The 21,441-nt window shown below is 37.9% G+C and overlaps 3 protein-coding genes across 4 annotated transcripts in view; 1 reads left to right on the top strand and 2 right to left on the bottom strand.

Annotated features, from left to right (window-relative positions):
* Positions 1-393: 393 nt before the first annotated feature.
* LOC138032582 (sodium/bile acid cotransporter 7-like) lies at positions 394-3,642 on the bottom strand. The gene has a single exon (XM_068880290.1). It carries the CDS (start codon positions 3,640-3,642, stop codon positions 2,623-2,625), a length of 1,020 nt encoding a protein of 339 aa, XP_068736391.1. The 3' UTR covers positions 394-2,622.
* Positions 3,643-3,949: 307 nt separating this feature from the next.
* Positions 3,950-4,529, bottom strand: LOC138032583 (methylated-DNA--protein-cysteine methyltransferase-like). Its single transcript, XM_068880291.1, has one exon. It carries the CDS (start codon positions 4,493-4,495, stop codon positions 3,956-3,958), a length of 540 nt encoding a protein of 179 aa, XP_068736392.1. The 5' UTR covers positions 4,496-4,529; the 3' UTR covers positions 3,950-3,955.
* Positions 4,530-9,465: 4,936 nt separating this feature from the next.
* Positions 9,466-21,441, top strand: part of LOC138033661 (transmembrane 9 superfamily member 1-like) — a 28,914-nt gene continuing 16,938 nt past the window's right edge. For both annotated transcript variants that reach the window (XM_068881452.1, XM_068881453.1), the window contains exons 1-7: positions 9,466-9,575; positions 9,645-9,734; positions 11,268-11,349; positions 18,677-18,781; positions 19,467-19,585; positions 20,220-20,329; positions 20,903-20,966. In XM_068881452.1, coding sequence (XP_068737553.1) covers positions 9,483-9,575; positions 9,645-9,734; positions 11,268-11,349; positions 18,677-18,781; positions 19,467-19,585; positions 20,220-20,329; positions 20,903-20,966 — 663 coding nt within the window. In that variant the 5' untranslated portion in view covers positions 9,466-9,482. The remainder of the gene's footprint in view (positions 9,576-9,644; positions 9,735-11,267; positions 11,350-18,676; positions 18,782-19,466; positions 19,586-20,219; positions 20,330-20,902; positions 20,967-21,441) is intronic.

The following is a 21,441-nucleotide window of genomic DNA, read 5'->3' as shown; positions in this document are numbered from 1 at the left end:
CATTGGTCAATAGCTGTGTTTAGATGAGAGTATGGCAACATGGCTGTGACATCACACAAATTTTGATTAGTTATGTGTTGTCAGACATGTGTTTTGATTGGCTGGTAGAAAATATGAGCGTGTATCAAGAAAATCTTTTGCGATCAAGAAGTAAAAGAAACCAGTATTTTCCTTCAGTTGTCGAATTATCTTTGAGAAATATTTATAAAAGCAATCGAGGATTTTTTTTACTGTGTTTCCATAGCCTCATCTAAACACTCTGGGTAGTTGGGAGAATTTGAGACATTTATGCAAACCCTTGACTGCAACTCGGGTTTGCATAACTGTCTCAAATTCTCCCAACTCTCCCTCGTGTTTAAATGAGGCTATTCCATAGCCATACGGGAAACGTTCTCCATTGCTAAAATATTTTATTTTTTTGCTTTCCTCTTCCACTCCTACACTCTTTCTATTACAACATTAGTCATTAAACTATTTTTACAACCTATGATTTGAAGAGGATACCCGTAGACCGTACTTTTTAAATATTTGAAACTGTCAAGTCCCTTATGAAAACCGGTTTGATACAAAGGCAAGCAAGAAGTAATATAAACAAGCTGCCTTTTTTACAATAACTTATTATTACGTTGATTTGCTAACTCCTTGAACTCTAGTAGTTTGATTCTATGATGCCAAAACATTCACTACAGAAAGCTTCCTCCATATATATTTGCATTCCTAATTGTTAAGACTGTGCATTTTCTTTGTATCATGTGAGCTGTCCCTTCTATGTCAGTCGAGCTGCATTCCTTTTAAGTCAATCACAAGTTGCACAGTCAAGAGGAACAGCCTCCCTCTGCCATTTTTCTAGATTGCACGACAAAACACAATTAACTAAAACACCACGTGCTAGCAGTCTAATTTCCTCTGTTTTTTTTTTTCTTTGTTTCATACAAAATGCCAAAAAGCTTCAAACTTTAAATACATCAAGGATTTTATGAATATAGCTTTAACATACCAATACCTTCCTGCAATGTTCAATAATAATAAATACCGGTAATAGTTATAATAATTTTGCCTAAGACCTGTGGAAGAGCTTCTGTTCAATAATTATTATTGAACAGAAGCTCTTCCACAGGTCTTAGTCAAAACCACTAAAACAACACTTCACAAAAGGAGACCAGCCACAAACTTAAACTAGTTACACCTGATTGCTGGCCAAGCTGTCCTAAAATAGTTTAAAATATGTTATTAAATTCTCAACCTCAGATAATGCATTTCACATGCTCTGATTGGTTCACTCAATCTCAGTTATCAGCTCCAATACATGTCCCCTAGTTTGACCTTATATGGTAAATGACTGCGCTAAGCATTGCTAAGCTAAAAATTTCTTCCCTGGAAAGCAAAATTTCTCTGAATAAAGCCAAAATAGAAAAAAAAATTGTGGAAAGTTTGGATCAATTCCGACGTTTAGAAGTACGCGAAAAGGCAAGAAATGTTTTTGTGATGAGCCTACATCTGTCTGACCACAAGGTATTACACAACATCGCCTCTTCATCAAGTTTTTCGATTTTTCGCTTCCTTCGCTCGTAATTTTTACTTCCAAATTTTTGGACTTTAAGGAATTTAATAAAACAATTATTCCATTCGCGCTTGTTGGATATGAGACTGGTTATAGCCAACAAGGCTCGTAGTGCCGAGTTGGCTATTTACCATCTCATATCCAACACGCGCTCATGGAATAGTTGTTAAATATTTCTCCCTTATTAGAGTGATACTTCTAGATTTCACGCTGTCTAGTGCCAGACGATTTTACTCATCAATGGAAGGCAGTTCAGAAGTCAATGGGTAAATAAATCCTACACAAAAAATAAGGGTACGTTTTTTGGCGAAATCCAAAAACGGGTTATGAATCCAAAGTATCCACATTTGAGGAGTATATTTCATCAAATCTAAATCCCGATTTTTGAAAATTCACCACTTCAATGTTTTTTGGGAAAGGATTTGCAAAAAGTATTTTTGACAAGCGGTTTTCCATGCAAAAATGATACACAACAGCTAGCATACATGACAGTTTCGCCCAAATGGTTTTTCTCATGTCATTTTTATCGTACAATTGAAGACACGAATAGGTCGCAAATAGTTAAGTTTCCTGCATATTTCACGCTAGAAATTACACAAAAAGTTTCTTGGAAGCAATAATATTGTTAACATCTTTCCTACAGCTAAAAAAGTAAACTACCTACAAAAATACCCTCTATAATTGATTTGTGCACACATGTTTTTCATCATTTCTTTTTATCAATCGCTAAGGTTTTTTTATTCTGGTGGCATTTTCATTGAAGAATTTCTCCAAAACAAACCAATTAACCACTAAATTTTTTGTTGTCTTTGAAATTGCACGCAACTCTGAGTTTGTTTGTTTGCATTGTCATGGAAAAGAATCCCTTTTTTTTGACGCTGAAGAATCCATTGAATCCACTGATTCAAGATCACAAGTCTGATTTGGATTTTCCCACATAAAAAGCACCCTAAAACTATGTCCCCATCCCTTTAAGTCAAATAGTAACATTATTATTATTATTATTATTATTATTATTATTATTATTATTATTATTATTATTATTATTGTTATTATTATTATTAAACTCCAACATTCGCTTCTCCTTTTTCTTTCTGCTGGGCACCAATCATCCATGCTTTCACTGTAGGAACCAACAGGCCACCCAATAATATCTGCACAGGATGATATATCAAGAGAGGTATTGACATCAGTGACAGATTACTGTGTCCTGCAAAGACTATTTTAAGCATAGGGATGCCAAGTGTCAGCGACTTGTGTGTAGAACAGAACATAATGGCCACAGTGTCAGCTGGTGTGAACCATGATTCCTTCATGGTTGCTAAGGAAAATGTTAGCATGAGTAGACAAGATTGTAAAACTACAATGAGAAAGACTACGCCTACTAAATGCGACGAATCTATTTCACTGTTATCCTGAGAAAATGTATCACAAAAGGTTGTGTAGATTATTAACAGCAAGACACAGCTACTGATGGTGCCAAATGGGGGCTTGGTTTCTTCCATCCATTGTTTTATGTACATCCTCAAAAACTGGCCTACCAAAAGTGGTAACACAACGGTCATCGACAACTGAGTTACAATAGTCAGAAATGGCACGCTAGAGGACGAACCAAAAAACAGCAATAACAAGAAAGGAGTTACGAATATTCCTAAGAAACTCCCAAACGCCGAATTGAAGATCGCGGCAGCTTCGTTTCCTCCGACGGCTTTCGTTAAAATTACGGCGGAAGACACCGGCGGGGGCATACAACCAACCACGAGCAGACCTTTGAGAAGCCATTTGTTTAAGCTCGTAAACTGTAACATCCGTTCAAGTAAGGAAAAAACTCCTGGAGCAAAAGCTAATGTAAAGCTCTGAACAAAAATGTGTAATCGATAATGGCCAAAGGCGCTCCTTAGTTCCTCGGTCTTCAGCGACAATCCACTGTTGAGAAAGATAGTGGATACAGCTACATATTTAACGGTGATTTCTGGCTTAAGAATTCCTCCTTTGGCGCCTATATCTGGTGCAAGTCTCGCTAAGGATATCACTACAACTATCCCGATCAAAAACCAGTTCTTTTGTAGGCTTGAGAGCATTTTGTGTTGATAACTTTCGACGGCCACGAATATCTACATTCTGCATACGGGTTTGCCACGTACAAGGATACGTCATATAGCATATGACGGACAGGGTAGTGGTCGGGTAGTGGTCGGGTAGTGGTCAATGCGCGCAATTTATTTCGTTGCAAGATTAAATTAACATCGTTATTTGCCAAGTATCAAAGTTCAGATTTATTTTCCACATTTAAGCTGGCATCACATTGACAGTCACTCTGTGTTCACTCTACCACAACCAAGCCAACTCCCAGCCCTACCCCTACTAGGCCTCCCTTTCGTACGTACATAATTGTCAGTTTCTGCTGATAGCGTTCTCGTGCTGCAGAAGCCATTTCTTTGTGGTCACTCCGTTTGGGGAACTGTAATTTCCAAGGCCTCCTCCACTTTTCACCACTCTATGGCAGGGAACAATAATTGAGATAGGATTACTCTTCATGGCGAATCCAACAGCTCTTGCCCCTTTAGGATTTCCCGCCATTTTGGCAAGGTGTCCATAGGTTACTATCTCTCCGGCTTTCACTCGATCTTTCAGGATTTCCCACACCTTCCGGCAAAACGGTTTACTTTCATGTTCTCGGGTGTTAATATCTGGAATCTTAGCTTCCTCTAGCGAAGAAAAATCTGAGAAGTAAGTTTCCAACCACGCGATACATTCTCTGATGTGCCGCGAAGAACCGTGGCTTCCAGATAGTTTCCTCGGATTATTATCTTGTTCGCTCAGGTCGGGAGCATTTTCCGTTGCTTCTTGAAGAGTCAAACTTGTAAGGCCACAATCATCAGCCGTTATTTTGTAAATCCCAACTGGAGATCTGAAGTATCCAACTTGTTCCATTGTGACCGAAATCGACTGGAGAATGTTATCTAACGTCACGCAAGCCTAAGGTCACGTCAGCAATCAGGGTTTTTCATCTCCCCACCCCTCCGGGCTGTTGATTTCCTTCATCCCATGCGACTGAGCGGGGTGCCTATTAGATTTCTTATTTGGTTGCGATGAAGAAGTCCGAGTCTCGCTTCCATATGGAACCACTGGTTCGATGTTGTTAGATCTCTATGAATGACATTTACCTATCCGATAAAGCGCCCCTACATTAACTGTAAAACTTTACTCGTGACATATTGTTTATTTGCACTCATGTTTTTTTTTTCACATAAAAAAAATTATTCCATTTACGATGAAGAATTTTTAAACAAACTAACTATACCATTACAGTTTTAGGTAAACATTAAAAAGTTGTTATAGCAACAAAATCAAACAAACAAACAAAATCACTAGAGATAGATTGCTAATAACTCGAATGCACAACTGCAACTCAAACAGGAACAAAGTTCCCGACAGGTTTAAAGTACAGGTCACTTTTCACAGGTCACTCGTGAATTTTACTGGTGCATTGACCTTAGAGTGATTTTTCAAAGCACTCCTGTCGCATTAAATCTTTCTTTCCTTTAATACAAAGATAGACTTAGCCGTGGCCAAATGGCTAAGACTGTATATACAACTGCATATACAACTGTGTATATACAATCTTTAGTGATTTTGTTTATATATATGTATGCCTGTTGGGACTGCAATGATTTTTATATCGGAAAAACTAAAAGACGGTTGCATTACAGAAAAACTGAGCATTTTAAAACATTAATTAATGGTCATCATACGTCGGCTCTTGCGGACCATGTTACATCAACTGGTCACAGTTTAAAATGGGATCATTTTGAGATTTTAGCGAAAGGGCGATCCGACACTCACTGTAAAATAAAGGAGACACTGTTGATCAAAGATTTAAAGCCGACCTTAAATGAATATGTCAGCAGCGAAAAGCTGTGTCTTTATTAGTTTTTGTCACCTCTATTGTTACTTAATAGTTAATAGTTAATTAGTTAGTAATCCTGTATATTTAAACTCCAATTTTGTATTAACCGTCACTTCTGAAGATGTATGCAGAAGCATACGAAACGTCAAGTAAAAGATAATTTCAAAAAGGATGCGAATTCAGTGATAGTCGATCTACAGTCTCGGTCACAAATGTTGTAACAAAGACGGAAATTTGCCCCCTCTCCCACTTCGATGTTGATGTTTATGGGTTGGAGTGCAAAAACAGCTACACTACTGAAAAACCAACCGGTAAATGCAACATTGACGGGAGGGAGGAGTAGCGGTACGTCATTACTAGCTTTGATGCGCTTCACTTGATGTTCAAGCAAAGTGTTACAACTATTTATGACCAAGGTTGTGTCATGAAATTTCTTTGCAGGTGTAATTTCTTTGTCCTTTCTTTTCCCCTCTCACGCTTTACCGTTTAGTTATCGTCTTAGTGATATTTTAGTTCGTTAGTATTTGCTGTATTGCCGAGAAGTGTTATTTTTATTCCCTAGCGTATAGTATTGCCCCTCTTAGTGTTAATGAATTCCTTTTGTGTTGTTATGTAGTCACGTAAAAATGTATGCTGTAATTTGAATGAATTAGTGAAGCTATATACGTGTAAAAGACGTGGGCGTTGGCGGCCAGTTGAAGAAGAAGGTAACGAGAAAGTAAGGTTTGGAGAGTGAAGGCAGAAAGGAAAAGGCACAGAAAGAGAGAAGGAAGAGTGAAAAGAGTCAGAACACCGCTGAGAGTCATTAGTGGAAGCTGTTTGAAGCAAAGACAAAACCCATTTGTCGGCAGCAGCGAGAAGCAGTGGCAACGGAGCTGAGATAAGCAACCAGAAGTTTGTGCAGAAGTGACGACCGAAAGGAAGGGCTGAGAAAAAGTAAAAGCAACCAAAAGATGATGCAGAGGTGACGACGTACCGAAAGGAAGAGACGATAAAAGCGAAAGCGACGGGAAGAATTAATGCAAACGTGTGGATGAAATTGTCAAGGAACAGCGGGTTGTTTGTTAGTGGGGTTGACTTTGAGAGGAACTGTGTAGAACCGAACTTTTAGCTTTTAATTTGTTTACCTATTTTAGTTTAAGGCCTTTTGTAATAGCAGTAAGATTAAGAATAGTTTATTTTCCCCTCCCCTTTATTTACCCCTATTGTAAATACGTTAATAAAATTGTTGTTAATTAGGTAGTACATGGTAGTGTGTTGCGGGATCGAGGGAAGGGGTTTGGTATTTTTCTTTCTTTTCTTTTTCCTGTTATTTTCCCCAAGGGAGTCCCCTCGGCTATCGTTACAAGCTGTAGCCCCAGCTGTTCAAACGATGGATAGTAATGTCCGCTGGATAAATCATTATCAATATCACCAATATCCAGTGGGTCAGTCGCAGCGAAACCCAACTGCGCTATCCAAGAAGATGTGGACTCACGAGGCGCAGCAGAATAAATCACTATCCATTGGATGAGGGTCCCCTATACCCCTTTGTAAAACTCAGTCACGTATAAATATTTGGCCTTTTCACGCGTCAAGATTAATATCCAAAATTCTTTTACGTTCACGCGAAATTCGAGACGATCACGTTACACACACATAAAAAAAGAAAATTTCCTAATTAATATTTTCACTTCTCGTAACAAGATGTTTATCCTCCCAGTTTGGCTGTTCGATCGAGGGGTCCTCTAAATTGTAAGCAGGTCTGTAAGACCCTCAGAGATTCCAACTCCTTTTGAGTGTTGAAGGAAAATAGGAGGTATTTTTTAGCGCCGAAGGCGCGCTCGCACGAGCGACTAGGCGCGACCCGCAGGGGGGTCTGAGGGTATCCCCCCCCCCCTAGGAAATTTCGCAAATTTAGTTTCTCTCAAGTGGTATTTCCTGCATTTTGACATCATTTTAGTGATATTCTATAAAGTCTTTATTCTTACCTCTGGAGTCCCGCCATTTTGGAGCTGCTAAATGATAGTTGTCTAAATTCAACACTGCAAAAGTTAAGCCAGGAGCCCATGAGTAGGAGCCTCCATGTGCACTATATCCTTGAGTCAACCTTTGCCCGTATCTTTCTATTTTTAGAACCAACCCCTTCTGCAGGAGACTGACATTTACATTAATTTACGTCAATTTGCACAATTTGCGTACATTGTTTTTGCTATTTTTGTCTTCGTTAGACAATAAATTTATTCTGATTGGCTATTTTAAACAGCGCGTGCAGTGCCGAACAACTCGTGGCGTTCTAAAAATAGAAATATACGGGCAAAGGTTGACTCATAGGGCTTGTATGGGGGAGGCAAGCTCCTACTGATGGGCTCCTGTTAAGTCTGTCCTCTGATGGAGTCACGTGACATTTCGACTTATAACTAATGCGACCCGTCACTACTTCTAGTCTTTTCCAGCGTAAGAAAAGTAATCTTAGCCTTAGATTATTATGATTTGCGTTTTTGCGCGCCTCGGTTCGCCTTCGATTACTGTAGTTGACAGTTTTCTACTAAAAATTTGATTTTTACTCTCCTGAGGTCTCCTGAATTAGAACTGACTGTCGTTAGATTCAACAAGACGTATTATTTGTGGTCTCAAATGGTCTCACCTCTGTGATGCCATCTACGACTCAGCCATGGTTGCATTCGGCAAGAAAGAACGCAAGAATGCTGACTGGTTCGAGGCTTGCTGGGAAGAAATGCAGCCAGTCACGTAGGCCAAGAGGAAAGCGATGCTGGTTCACAAGCAGAGCCCTTTCCCAAGCACACGTGACGCCCTTCGAGCAGCTAGGAGCAAGGCCCGGCAGACCGCCCGCCACTGTGCCAGCGAGTACTGGCAGAACCTATACGCCCAAATCCAGCTAGCAGCGGACTGTGGCCACGCAAAGGGGACGTATGAGGTCATCAAAATTGCCACCGGCCCTACGAGCGTCAAAACAGCCCCGCTCAAATCAAAGACTGGGAAGGTCATCACTGAACAGAGCATGCAGCTGCAGCATTGGCTGGAGCATTATCTCGAGCTCTACTCAACCCAGAACATCGGCACAGACATTGCCCTCAATTTCCTGCTTATGTTGCCAGTCATAGAGGAGCTTGACAACACGCCGACACTGGAAGAGCTCAGCATAGCCATGGACGGTCTCGCCTGTGGCAAGGCACCGGGGGAGGACGGTATCCCACCGGACGTTTTGAATCATGGGAAGCAAACCATCCTGCAACCGCTTCACGAGAGATGTCAACATACAAGAACAAGGGTGACCGAAGTGATTGCAACAACTATCGCGGCATCTCTCTTCTGAGCATCGTTGGCAAAGTCTTCTCTCGGGTCTCACGCTGTGCTCACTCGTGAAATATTTTTCAACACTCGAAGAGAAATTTCGTATCTCCGCGCGGCCATATAATATCCTCTATATATTTTTTCAAGAACCATTAGTGGTCTATTTATGACTTTTATCGATCCATATGAAGTCCAAGCCCTATCAAAATCTAATCACAGCCTTTCGAAAACTATACGTTTATTCAGAATAGCCGGAAATTCATCACGCAAAACACAATGGTTCAGGAATCACGTTTAATAATTCAAATCTTCATTCACGGGTCACGTTTAATTTAAAAAAATTCGTTCACGTTGACATTTTAAAATTAATTTTTTTTTTTTATGGACATGAAAAGATCTTACCATCTTTAATCACGAATAAAAAAATTTCAAATCACGATTCCCGAGAAATACCGTAAATCGTTCCATCACGCTTCACGTAAAAAGTATATAGGGGGCCCTCTTCACAAAATCTTGACCACTGTGATGAAAGCATCTGCTTATATGGTCATTGTGAATCTTCCTTTTCTCTTTTCTCAATGTTCACTTCAAATTCAAATCACAAAAATTTTGCGAGATAAAAAAATTCTCGCAACTGCAATCTCTGTTACCATTGGCAACTACTAGTCGAGCCACGTATTATTTTCTCCCATAATTCCTTTCCAGTTCAGTTCAATCATGGCGACTCTTGGACTTCTGAAATTTTGTATATTTTCTGCTTTTGTTTCGCTACATTACACACAGGCAGCGAAATATTCGGATGGGGAGAAGGTACTTGGAAGAAGTTTCGATTCTTTCGTTAATTAAGACGTGAAATGAAGATTATCTGTTCCGATTCAGGTGCCATTGTATGTGAACAAAGTTGGTCCGTACTTCAACCCTCAAGAAACATATCATTATTACTCACTACCAGTATGCCGACCCGAAAAGGTATTTTATTTATTGAATTGGCTACTCGTAGACGTACATTTTCCTTTTGGCTGTTATTTAAGTGGCACAGTATCCCTTTAATTTGCTATTTTTGCGTTTGTCCACACAAACCGGAAATTGACGAAGATTAAATATTCCTCGCTAAGTATCCTCAAGCTTCCTCAGGATTCCTTTTTTTTCTGGTTTATGAACAAATTAATTCACAAAGTTAAAGAAGAGGTTTGGAAAATCGAAAGCTCTTTGGGGAAAATTGAAAAAAAAGGAGAGCTTTGCTAATGGCTTTGGAGCTTTTAGATCAAAACAATTTAAGCATATTTAGAGATCATCAATCATACTACACTGTATATTGGGGGGGGGGGGAACAGGGGTGTTAGAACCTCCCATTTGCATTGTTGCTCAGAAAACACTAATGCAAGTCAAATATTGGGTTCTTGTTTTTTAAAATATTCTAAGGCATCAATAAATGACAACAAGTAGCATCTTACCTTTCTCTCCCACTTCCCGCCCTTTTCTCTCCCGCCTCCTGCCCCCTGTTCTCCTGAGCTCCTGCCCCCCCTGTCCCCCAACTATATGCCAAGAGCAAGAACAATATTATTATGATTTATTTAACATTCAATTTCAAGGACCAAAATTGTGGAATTTGTTTGGAAAAACGATGAAATCATGGTCCTTAAAAAAATTTGAAAATCTTTAAGATGATCTGATAGGTACAGTACCACTCAAAAGTAAGTTACCACCTTGTGTCGCAATTCCTATCTCTCTGCAGTAGCGCGAGTTAGCTAAGTCGATTATGATATGAAATCGTAGGGGGGAATCTACATCGAAATTGCCCGTTAGGAGACAACGTTTAAGCAACAATAGACATGCATCTGGTTGACAGACAAAAATTCCGATATACATGTATGAACAAGCAATGATTCCGTTGAAACATTGACTATTTGGTGGAAAAATTTCGTAACAAAAGCAATGCGTAGCGCAAATGTTGTGTTTCTTGTAAACAGAACAAATAAAATGTAATTGACTTCGAATCGATCCATGCATGTTTCTTTATCACAGCTTAAATCGATCTTCGATCATTTGTAGATCTGATTTTCTATTAGCAATAGACTCTCACACATCAATAAAAAAATCCACGTCAAAATTGCCGTAAGGAGACAACATTTAAGCGTCAACATGCATCTGTATATATTAAATCCTGATTTTTGTTTTGTCATTTCATTCAAAGGTTATTCTTTTTTGTCTTAAAGCTTCACTATGCTACCTAATATTTTTTTCTTTGAATATGACAATGTGCCTTCTTTCTTTATGAGTTATTTGCTGCATTAAGCACTATTAAGCCGATTATATTGTAGTTGTGTTTTGTTTTGTGTGTTACTTGTGTGTCTGATGTGTCTTTTAAATATCTTTTTTAGTTTGGCTTCCTACTTTCGTTAGCTTTCATAGTTTCATTGTAATTTGTTGCTTGCTTCATTGCAACAGGACTGTTAATTCTGGGTCAAAAGTATCTTCCCTTCTTCTTCTTTTGATTTCTAGGTGGAACATCGCAGTTTAACCCTAGGTGAAGTTTTGGATGGTGATAGAATGGCTGTTGCCATGCATGAAGTGAAATTCAAAGGTAATAACAATAATATAACAATAATAATAAAGTAATAATAATAATAATAATAATAATGATAATAATAGAGCGGTTTTCGAATGAGTGTCTTAAAACCAAAACCCAAGTTATTACTTTGGCCAATCAAAAAGGACGGAGGCAATCCAGTAAACCAATCAAAGCTCTAAGTAATTACATGTAGCCGACACAAAGTGCAGGAAAATGTGCATGCGGGAGCCACGATTGGTTTTGGTTTCACTTCTGATTGGTTGAGAAAGTGGCGCGAGAACTTTGATCCAATCACTGAGTGAAGTAATCATAAAGCAAAGTAATTAACTAATTACTTTCAACACTCAATTGAAAACCACTCTAACTAGGAGTAATCATTGATTATGAAGTGCATTCGTTGAGAGAACTTTAGAGGTTGTAATCATTAGACGAGCCAAGATGCCATAAAGACAATACATTTACACAAGGAACGTCTATCAAAAGTATTCGTATGTGAGGCTTGTGGAGTGTGGCTAAAAATGAAAAGTTTGGAGGAAAGAGCTGATGACGAGAGAGATTTTTAAGAAATGTCCCTTGCCAAAAATCAATGTGTTGGTGTGAATTGATTCCATACAAATAATCAGGAATTACGCTGTTGAGAGAGTTGAATTTGTACTGTACAGTGTGTATGTTATAAAGAAGTTATAATAACAAAAGACAAATACAAATATGGAAACTGGTCACCCATTAAAATATCTTGAAAGCTAAACTAGTTGGGTGGCCAACATCTGTTAATTTAAGAATGTTTACAACTGTCAGGAAAGAGGCCAAACAGTGTAATATACACAGTTCACAGATGTGATGGTCATTTCGCTTCTACAGACGCAATTGTCATTTGTGCATATGACATATCAAAACCAAGATGGGCATGCACATATAACTATTGACATAACTGTAATTCAAGATGGTGCTTAGAAAAATGAAAACTTGCTAACGTTCACCCTATGCACAGGTTACCCAAGATTAGAAATTGTGTTCTCCTAATGTCAAACACAATAATAATAATAATAATAATAATAATAATAATAATAATAATAATAATAATAATAATAATAATAATAGTATTATTATTATTATTATTATTATTATTATTTAATAATTACAACAATAATGATAATGAAAACATGCTTCTTGATTGACTTAGCACTGTCAGGAGATGACAGGGTAATGGATTTAAGGAAGATGAGAAGGAAGAAAAAATAGTGTCAACCTTTGATGTTTGTTATGAAGCAAGTTTGGGATTTAAATAGGGTGGAGGTCATTCCAGTAAGTTGTTGTTGTTGGGGCCAAAATTGGACCTCAAAGATTGGTGTTGAAATTTGCACTGAGAACTTTGCTGCAAAAGATTGTACTGTAAGGAACGGCCAGAATATCTTGACAAGAGTGCTGCAAAAAAAGTTGATGTAGTAGGAACTGTGCAACTGCTTAATCCTTGGTTATTTGTTATGATCTGCTCCTGCATGGTAACTCTGACAACAGAAGATCTGTTTCAGTTTGAAGAAATACCGTTATTATCTACGCGCATATACTGTAAGTCAATCCCCCATTTTCAAAGCCTAAACCAGGTTTTCTTCATTTCTGGCTGAGGAGTTAAAATTCAGATCGATAGGATTTACACAAAAAGCTGATCTAATGTTGAAATAGGAAGGAACTTATTATATAAGTGGATTAAAATAATGAACACCAACAACTTCAAAGAATAGCTCGATGAAAAGCTCATCCTCTTGGAAAATTGGGTAACCAAACTGGAACTGGCAGAGTACTGGTAACTAATAACTCGATGTGTTTTCTGATTTTTGTGCACCCTCATTTTTAAATACAAGCGAGCCATTGCTGTAAGTCCTTGCACATGTTGGAAAATCCAAATTCTGTTTACTGGCCGTTTTTTTTACCATTACTGTAGAACAACAGGCTGCCTTCATTAAGGTGCCGGGCACTGGGCAAACTGGCCGGCTGTGGACATGACTTTGCCCAGCTGCTTTCAAGATTTTTAAATACAAAGATTGATGTAAAAAGACAGTTTTGTCTTTTTTTGGATCTGCCTTCTGAGAAACAAAACGTGTTTTCTGTCAAAATGTCACAATTTTGTCTGCTGCGTTCAATTTCACTGAGCCACAATTCAACTCAGAAAAACAAATCGCCCTGTTATGCATTGCGAACACAATTGTGCTCCATCTGAAATGTTCCAATGTTGCGTGTTCAGCAAGGATTGCAGTTGATCACCAATTATTTTTCTTCGTGAGTCGAATTGCCTCCAGCTAGGAAAAGGCTGATAAGTGAGCTCACTTTTTTTGTGTCACGTTAGTGAATTAAAATTTTTTGTTTTGTGGATATTGGTATCAAATCATTAATTGTCTAAAAATGGTGTGATTTTTCTGGGGTTAAAGAACATCGCTTTGGGCTTCAGAATGCGGGAAACACATGTCTGCAACTTGAGAATTTCAGAAATTTTTCAGGGGGAGCATGCCCCCAGACCCCCCTATGCTTTGCCCCGGTGTTAAACCCATATGCCCTCCTGCTTCAAACCTTAATGAAACCCCTGCTTAGAATGTACAGTGTAGGTTAATGAAAGGAAATAAAGTGGCTCAAACCAGTTTCAACACTTGAAAGAAATGTGCTACAACACTTTATCACTTAACAGCAATGTTGTGGTACCATATCATACACCAATTATTGCTGAAAGAGATTAGGCCATTTTTTGTGAGGTAACAAGTTACCGTGGCAACAGGACAGCCTCGCAAAAACACCCCATATTTTGGCTTTAGCTGCTCATATCTCAAAAACGAACATGGTGACCCCCAATTTTTTATTTCTTAAATGTAATCAGCATGCCAGAATGAACATTCTGCGAAGTTAAAAAAAGTCTGTGGAGTGGATTCAAAGCCACTTTAAATTATTGAAAATTAAAGATAGCTCTGAATCTGCTTGAAATAATTTTTTTTAACTTTTCAGAGAGTTTCATCTTGGCCTGCTGATCACTGCTGATCATTTTTGTGCATTTTTGGGGTCACCAAGTTCGTTTTTCAGATATGAGCGGCTAAAGCCCAAATAGGGGGTGTTTTTTTGCAAGGCTTTCCTGTTGCCATGGTAACTTGTTACGTCACAAATATGACTGCATCTTGTTCAGCAATAATTGATGTTTCACTTGGTACCATAACATTGCTGTTACGTGTTGTAGTGTCAATCCTAACAACAAGGTTTCTTGAAAGTGTTGAAATAAATATAAATATAATATAATATAAATTTGTTAGAAAAAGTTCTTCCAGGTGAATAGTATTAATGTATGTGTTGTGCTTCAAATTTTTCTGTAGTTTAATTTTAAATATTTTCAACTGTGTTCAATTTTGATTTTTCTTTGTCTATCATAAAAAGGAAAAGCAAAATTGAACTAGTTTAAAACATTTGAACCTAAATATATAAAATTGAACCATAGCATGTGCAAGGAAACTGACTGCATTGTAGAAGAAAAAAATCATTGCAAACCTTTTCTTTGAATGGACTAAATAACTTTTTATACCCTAAGCAGTTCCATTTACAAGTACAACTCTCATGTCAATCAAGCTAAAATCTGCTTGTGTTGCATGGTCTGTTGCTCTTTCTGTGTTGGGGACACAGGAGTACTTAAAAAATAATAACGACTGTGATCTGTTCCACACAAACTGTTCTGAAGTGCTCCAAGTCTTCCTTTCGTGGAGTAAAGCACACTTTGTAAAATATCGCTTAAAATAGTAGGATTTGTGAGTGGAGCTCCACACACAGAAGACACGCATGTGGAGCACCATGGGTAAGAAAATATGGTGACCCATCCATGCTAGAAAAAATGGTTTTGGTCACGGTTCGACTGTACGTACATATACGTCCACCGCTCCGTATACATGTATGCCAAATACTAGTCACCGGCTCAAGTTTAGAGCTCGTTGAGGTAGCTATATTCCAGCTAGTGTACAGTGTACATCTTTGATATTTGACATCCATGTTATGGTCAATTGACACCAGTGAAATCAAGGTATCTGCTGACCAGTATCATATGACCATATCATGGGCTCAAGTTTAGAGCTCATTGAGGTCAGCTGTTTTTTTTTGAAATGTTGACCGCTGACCATGTACTGGGTTTCAATTGGTTTCAATTTAGAGCTCGTTGAGGTAGCTATATTCCAGCTAGTGTACAGTGTACATCTTTGATATTTGACATCCATGTTATGGTCAATTGACACCAGTAAAATCTAGGTATCTGCTGACCAGTATCATATGACCATATCGTGGGCTCAAGTTTAGAGCTCATTGAGGTCAGCTGTTTTTTTTTTGAAATGTTGACTACTGACTATGCACTGGGTTTCAATTGGATTGCAGGCTCAAGCCAGGTTAACTTATTGTAAGAATAAATAACCAGGGAACTCTGCTTTTAGGCTTGGCTAAATCTATGTATTACCCTTACTGTATGGTAATGATGATTATTTAATATTACAGTACCACCCGAAACTACTGCGCCAATTGCTGATACCGGTAGTGTTTACTGCAAAATCAACTAAGGTTGGACAAAAACCGCATCCGAGGCAAAGGTGAAAGCAAATTGAATGCCGCGGCCGATTTAATTGCGGTAATGTGCTGGAAGAAAACAGTGGCTGTGGTTGCAAAGCATTGTTTAATGTTATCACACCTAGCTCCCCAAAGTAAAGAATGAATATGCATATTGTTTTTCACGGCAACAACGTAACAAATCACACTGTCATGAAAGTCTGTTATGGTCGTCTCACTTCATGTCAGAGAACAGAGAATGTTGATGACCTTTCATCATGCGTAATTCTTACATTATTCTTATTTAATAGTTTGTAAGTTTTTCGCTATCGTGATGAACAGTTCGCACAAAGGCGTAAAAGGGACGTTTCTTAAAAAAAACCTTTGGATTTTGTGTAACTATTCACTGCCAGTGCTGTCCGATAGGAGATATATTTAGAATCAAAAGCACTTCAAATTTTGCATCCTGTCCAAATAGAAATGTTTACGGGATAATTGTTGAAAAGCTTCAACCTTGAACTAAACATTTATGAATGACTGAAATATTATACCAGCAAAGAACCGTAAATATATTCCCGAAGTTTGTAAGCAACACCTTGTTTCGCATTAATTCAGAATATTATTATTAAAGTGCACCTAAACCCAAATGTTTTTTGTTCCTAATGTAAATCTCCCCATCCAAAGCAAACATATGCCAGCATTGTTACGCACAATTACGCTTTTTCTGTGCCGTGCAAGCCACGTAAACTTGGCAGAACTAGCAGTAATTTGGACCCACGACCGTCATGCGAGAGGCATGGGTCTATTCTCGATTTTACGTCACAAACTGCTTTGCATTCCTATTTTCAAAGAAATTTTGCATTGCAAAGCAGTTTGTGACGTAAAATCGAGAATAGCCCCATGCCTCTCACATCACGGTCGTGGGTCCAAATTATTGCTAGTTTTGATACCTTTGCGCTTATTGCCCGGCAGATAAAAAAGCGTAATTTGAGGTAAGAATTGTCAAACAAGTTTGCTTTCCGTGGAGAGATCAATATTGTACACTAAAAATATTTGGGTTTAGGTGCACTTTAAAGTGGCAGGTTATTCAGCAGTTGAACTTGAAAGTCAAAAATATTCATTCTTCTGAATTAGTAAGGTAAAGTATAGTAAACACATAGTATTTCTTGATAGAATTTCTGCTGATGTACTGAACAGATCTCAAACAATTTTAGAAATCTTGACATTTGCTGGAAAAAGAAAAAAGAGAAATGCCTTAAAGGGACTTTATTATAATCGAATGAGCCTACCATTGCAGATTGTAAACACGGCAAATATGCAATATTAATTATTAATAAATCGATGTGCAAAAATATGCAGATTGAGATTTCTTTGATATCATCTGCTCTAAATTACAATGCATAAAAGAAAGAAAAATCCATACTTTGTCCTCACTTAACCGCAGCGTAAATCAACTGGAAAAAATCAAGGTGGGAGCTCGGCTTTTGGTTACCATAGACAAGGTTTTACCTCAGTCAAACTGGAGATTGAATCAGCGGTTTCACCTAGTCAGAACCACATTAAATGCACAAAATAGCTTTGAGCAGTACTCTAATAATAATAATAATAATAATAATAATAATGTATTATTATTATTATTATTATTATTATTATTGCTTTGATGAACCAAACAATGTATTTAATCAAGACATGTTTCGGATGAAACATCATCCATCGTCAGTTGTACAATGAGGAATAAAGTGAAGTTGTGCAATACATGTAAGTAGTGTAACAAAGTGAGATATAACATGAATAATTAAGGATGAGGGCGAGAACGGAAAAGCTAAGAAAAGAGACTCATTAGTATGAAACGGATAAATTAAGATGTTTGACTTGGGAATTTAAAGATGGCTGCTCCCGAAGGATATGCATGGCTTCTTTAATTTTCAATTGGAAACATGTGGAAGCAGAGTCAAGGATTTTAAAACAATCAGCAGCTCAGGAATGGGCATTTGTCGATTTCTCGGTGCCTTGGGATAGGACCGTGGTGACTAAAAAGGATGAGAAAATTATAAAATATTGTACTCTCCTCTGGCAAAGGAAATCATGAAGATGCATCTGGTGTTGTTCAAGATTGTGCTATTGTTAGTTGGTTGTTTAGATGAGATGTCTGGTTGGTTGGGATTCTGGATGTGTTGGGAGGAATGTAAGCCTCCACGGTCATTGGGACCATGCCAATCCTCCAGAAGACACTGAGCCTGAGCTTTGGGACCATTGGACTAAGCAGTGTTTACCCCTGCAGAGTTTGAATACCATCTCCTCCCAGGTTGCACTGATCACAGAAAATCAAAGATACTATTATACAAGAGCAGGTCGTAACAAATACGTGTAACCAGGGTCTTGCAGTTTCACCAGTGCTCCCCAAAACACTTGTAGATTCTGGCTGTTGCCAAGAGTACAATCTTTTGCAGCATCTTCAAGTCACTGCAAATTTCAACACCCATCTTTGAGGGCCAATTTTTCATTTTCCTTGTCACAACATCTAGGGCCCCAATGACAACTGGAATGACTTCTACCCTATTCAAATTCCAAACTGGCTTATTACTGAATTGTGGAGATGGCAATGTTTTTATAATGGATGGAGAGGTTGTTAAAATTAATACTCTATATTTACAGTAATTTCACTCATCAAAAAATACTATAAATAATTTGCAGTCCAAAAGAGGAGCCATATTCCACCTCAGGATGTTCCTTGTCAAAGAGCTGTTTCTAAGATATCATTAATACTTGTTTTTTCATTGAATAGAATCTGTTCACAGCAAAAAGTTGTGCACTGTTGCTCTCAAGGAAAATGATGTGGAACAGTTAAAGGAAGCTATTGAAGACTTGTATTACTTTGAATTTGTTTTAGGTATGTTTATTCACATGCTTTTGTCATTGTCAAGGAAGCTCTTTCTGTATAAAGTTAGTGGACCTTGTCAGAAGAGAAGTTAACATTCTTGAGATTAACAGATAGCCCCTGTGTCAAACCACTTGGGTTAGCTATTCGAGCTATTTTTTAACAAATTGATGACGCTTTTTTTGGTGGTCAGAGTAACATTTAATTTTTTACCCAGGTGGATCATCATTAAATTTTATTCCAGATCTTTCAGGTATAATTATGATCATGGCTTGGCTTTGGTAGTTAGGTTAACCTGTTGACTTGATCCTGAACTGACCCCATTGACAAGTAATGTCACCTGGCCCCAGTTGTTCAAACGATGGATAGCGCTATCAGCCAGATAAATCACTATCTAGTGGATAAGTCATAGTGAAACCAATTGATTTATCTGGTGGATAGCGTCATCCACCTTTTGAACAACTGGGGCCTGGTGTTAGATGTAGTAGAATCTATTGAGTCTCTCTCCTAGAAGTCAGTGGGTTAAATTACGGAATAGTGGTGGCTGATTAACTGTATGTACAAATTATTGTGCTTGCAACAAGTTGATCTGCACACAAAAATGTTACAGTAGTGTTGGAATTTGGTTTATACATTACACAGTGTTTAAATCACTCTGCAAGTACTCCCGGTTTTGAAGTTTGTTATCTCTTTTCAGACGACCTGCCCTTGCGAGGTTTCATTGGTCACTTAGAGGAAGGTGGATTTTTGCCACACACGCACAAGGTTTTCTTGTGGGCTCATTTGCATTTCAACATTGCGTACAATGGAGATCAGGTACATGGCATTGTACAATATGATGTTGGAGAATGAGGGTTTCTTATATACATGTAGTTTGGAATATCAACTCAATTTTGTATTCATAAATTTTAATTGAAAAGTCCATGCTAGAATTTATTCATTTACAACAACTTTATTTGCAAAAATAACACACATGTAGCAAAAAGGGTGTTGACAGAGAAAAGCCAAATCATCATGCAAAGTCAACCCTCACAAAATCAAGAAAGGTGATTTACCAAAATTAATTTAAAGTTAATTTATCCTTTTTGCCTGTATCTACATATATCTTTCCATTTGTTTATGTGTCTGCTTGCCTGTCTGTATTTTTTTGTCTGTGTATTATCTGTTTGTTTTATGTATTAATAAAGACTTGAGGTTTTTTTTATGATGATGATGTCTTCTTAAATGCATCTGTCCTCTAATAGATCATAGGTGAGAACTAATCAAAATGCGTCGATTATTGTATGAGTTTGTTACATAACTATCTACCACAGTCAAGATGCAGTTTATAAGATCCTGTGCCGTGATTGATTTTTGCAGTTCTCCCTCTATGGTGACCATTATCCCTTTTTGAACATGAATACAAACAGCCAAACTAACATTGCTTCACATGATTTCACATTTATCTCAGATCATTTCTGCAAATGTGAGTACAGCAAACCACCAGCCAATCTCACTTGACAACCTTGACTATCCCTTTGAGGTTTCATTTACATACAGTGTAACATGGGGCCCTACAAAGTGAGTTTAAACCTAACTTGATCTTTACACTGTAGCTCTTTTGTTATAATATATTTTACACCCTATGGTGAACCTGATACTGGTCAAAATTGAATTAAAGTTTAGTCGAGTCTCATTTTTTTTTTCCTCTAGCCCTTTGAGAGCATTAATAATAATAATAATAATAATATAGGGTCAGCCGAGCAGAGATGGCACAGTTGTGAGAGCACTTGCCTTCCGCATCATAATGTGGGTTGGGTTTGTCAGTTCTTTACTCTGATGCGAGGTTTTTCTCCAAGTACTCTGGTTTTCCCCTTTCCTCAAAAACCAACATATGATTTTGATATGACTGTGTTGATTTGATGCCTGCGTAGTGTCCCTAATTTGTGTCCCAGCACTACATACATCATCATCATCATCATCAAGACCATCACCATGATCGAATAATAATATTACCCTAATTAATAGAGTAATAGGAATAAAAGGAAATTGAGAATCATACTAGTCACATGTATACCAGGTATAGATAAAGAAATTTTATTCTCGTCTTCAATATGGTTTTTGTAACCATGGCTTACTTATTCTTTCGAGCAGCACTCCTTATTCTGAGAGACTGAAGACAAAAGGAGGGGGGACATTTTTTCCAAAGAGTTTGGAGGTGAGAATTGAAATTAATGTTATGGCCGAATGCTCTTTAATTGAAAATACCCCTTATTAAGGACGTTTGTGCCCATTGCTACTGTGCATTTTTTCGCACATGTCATGCACACTTTATGCATCGCAGACCACGTAGGTATTGCTGACAGTTGCAAGCTACAGTAACTGTAACAGTAAGATCAGTCTTAAAATAACACAAGCTTCCAAAAATGCACCTTATCTTGAAAATGAGCGCAGTGACCCCCCATTTTTTTGCCTTTTTGGCAAAAGTAGATTAATACCTTTCTGTATGGCAAGTTTTAAAAAAACCTGTATGTGGGGACATTTTGGGTGCGAACGCCCTTAACAGAGTGTAATGGTCGAGCTGTAAGTTTTGGCCCTTGTTTTTTCCAGTTCAGTTTATGCACCAAGTGAACTGGAAAAACAACAAGCCATTTCTTACAGTATGATGCAAGAAATCAAGGTTATAGCAGTAC

This window comes from Montipora capricornis, chromosome 14, assembly GCF_036669925.1.
Source record: "Montipora capricornis isolate CH-2021 chromosome 14, ASM3666992v2, whole genome shotgun sequence".
Lineage (NCBI taxonomy): Eukaryota > Metazoa > Cnidaria > Anthozoa > Scleractinia > Acroporidae > Montipora > Montipora capricornis.
Note: the sequence above shows the minus strand (reverse complement) of the source record. Positions and strands in the feature narration are given on the sequence as shown.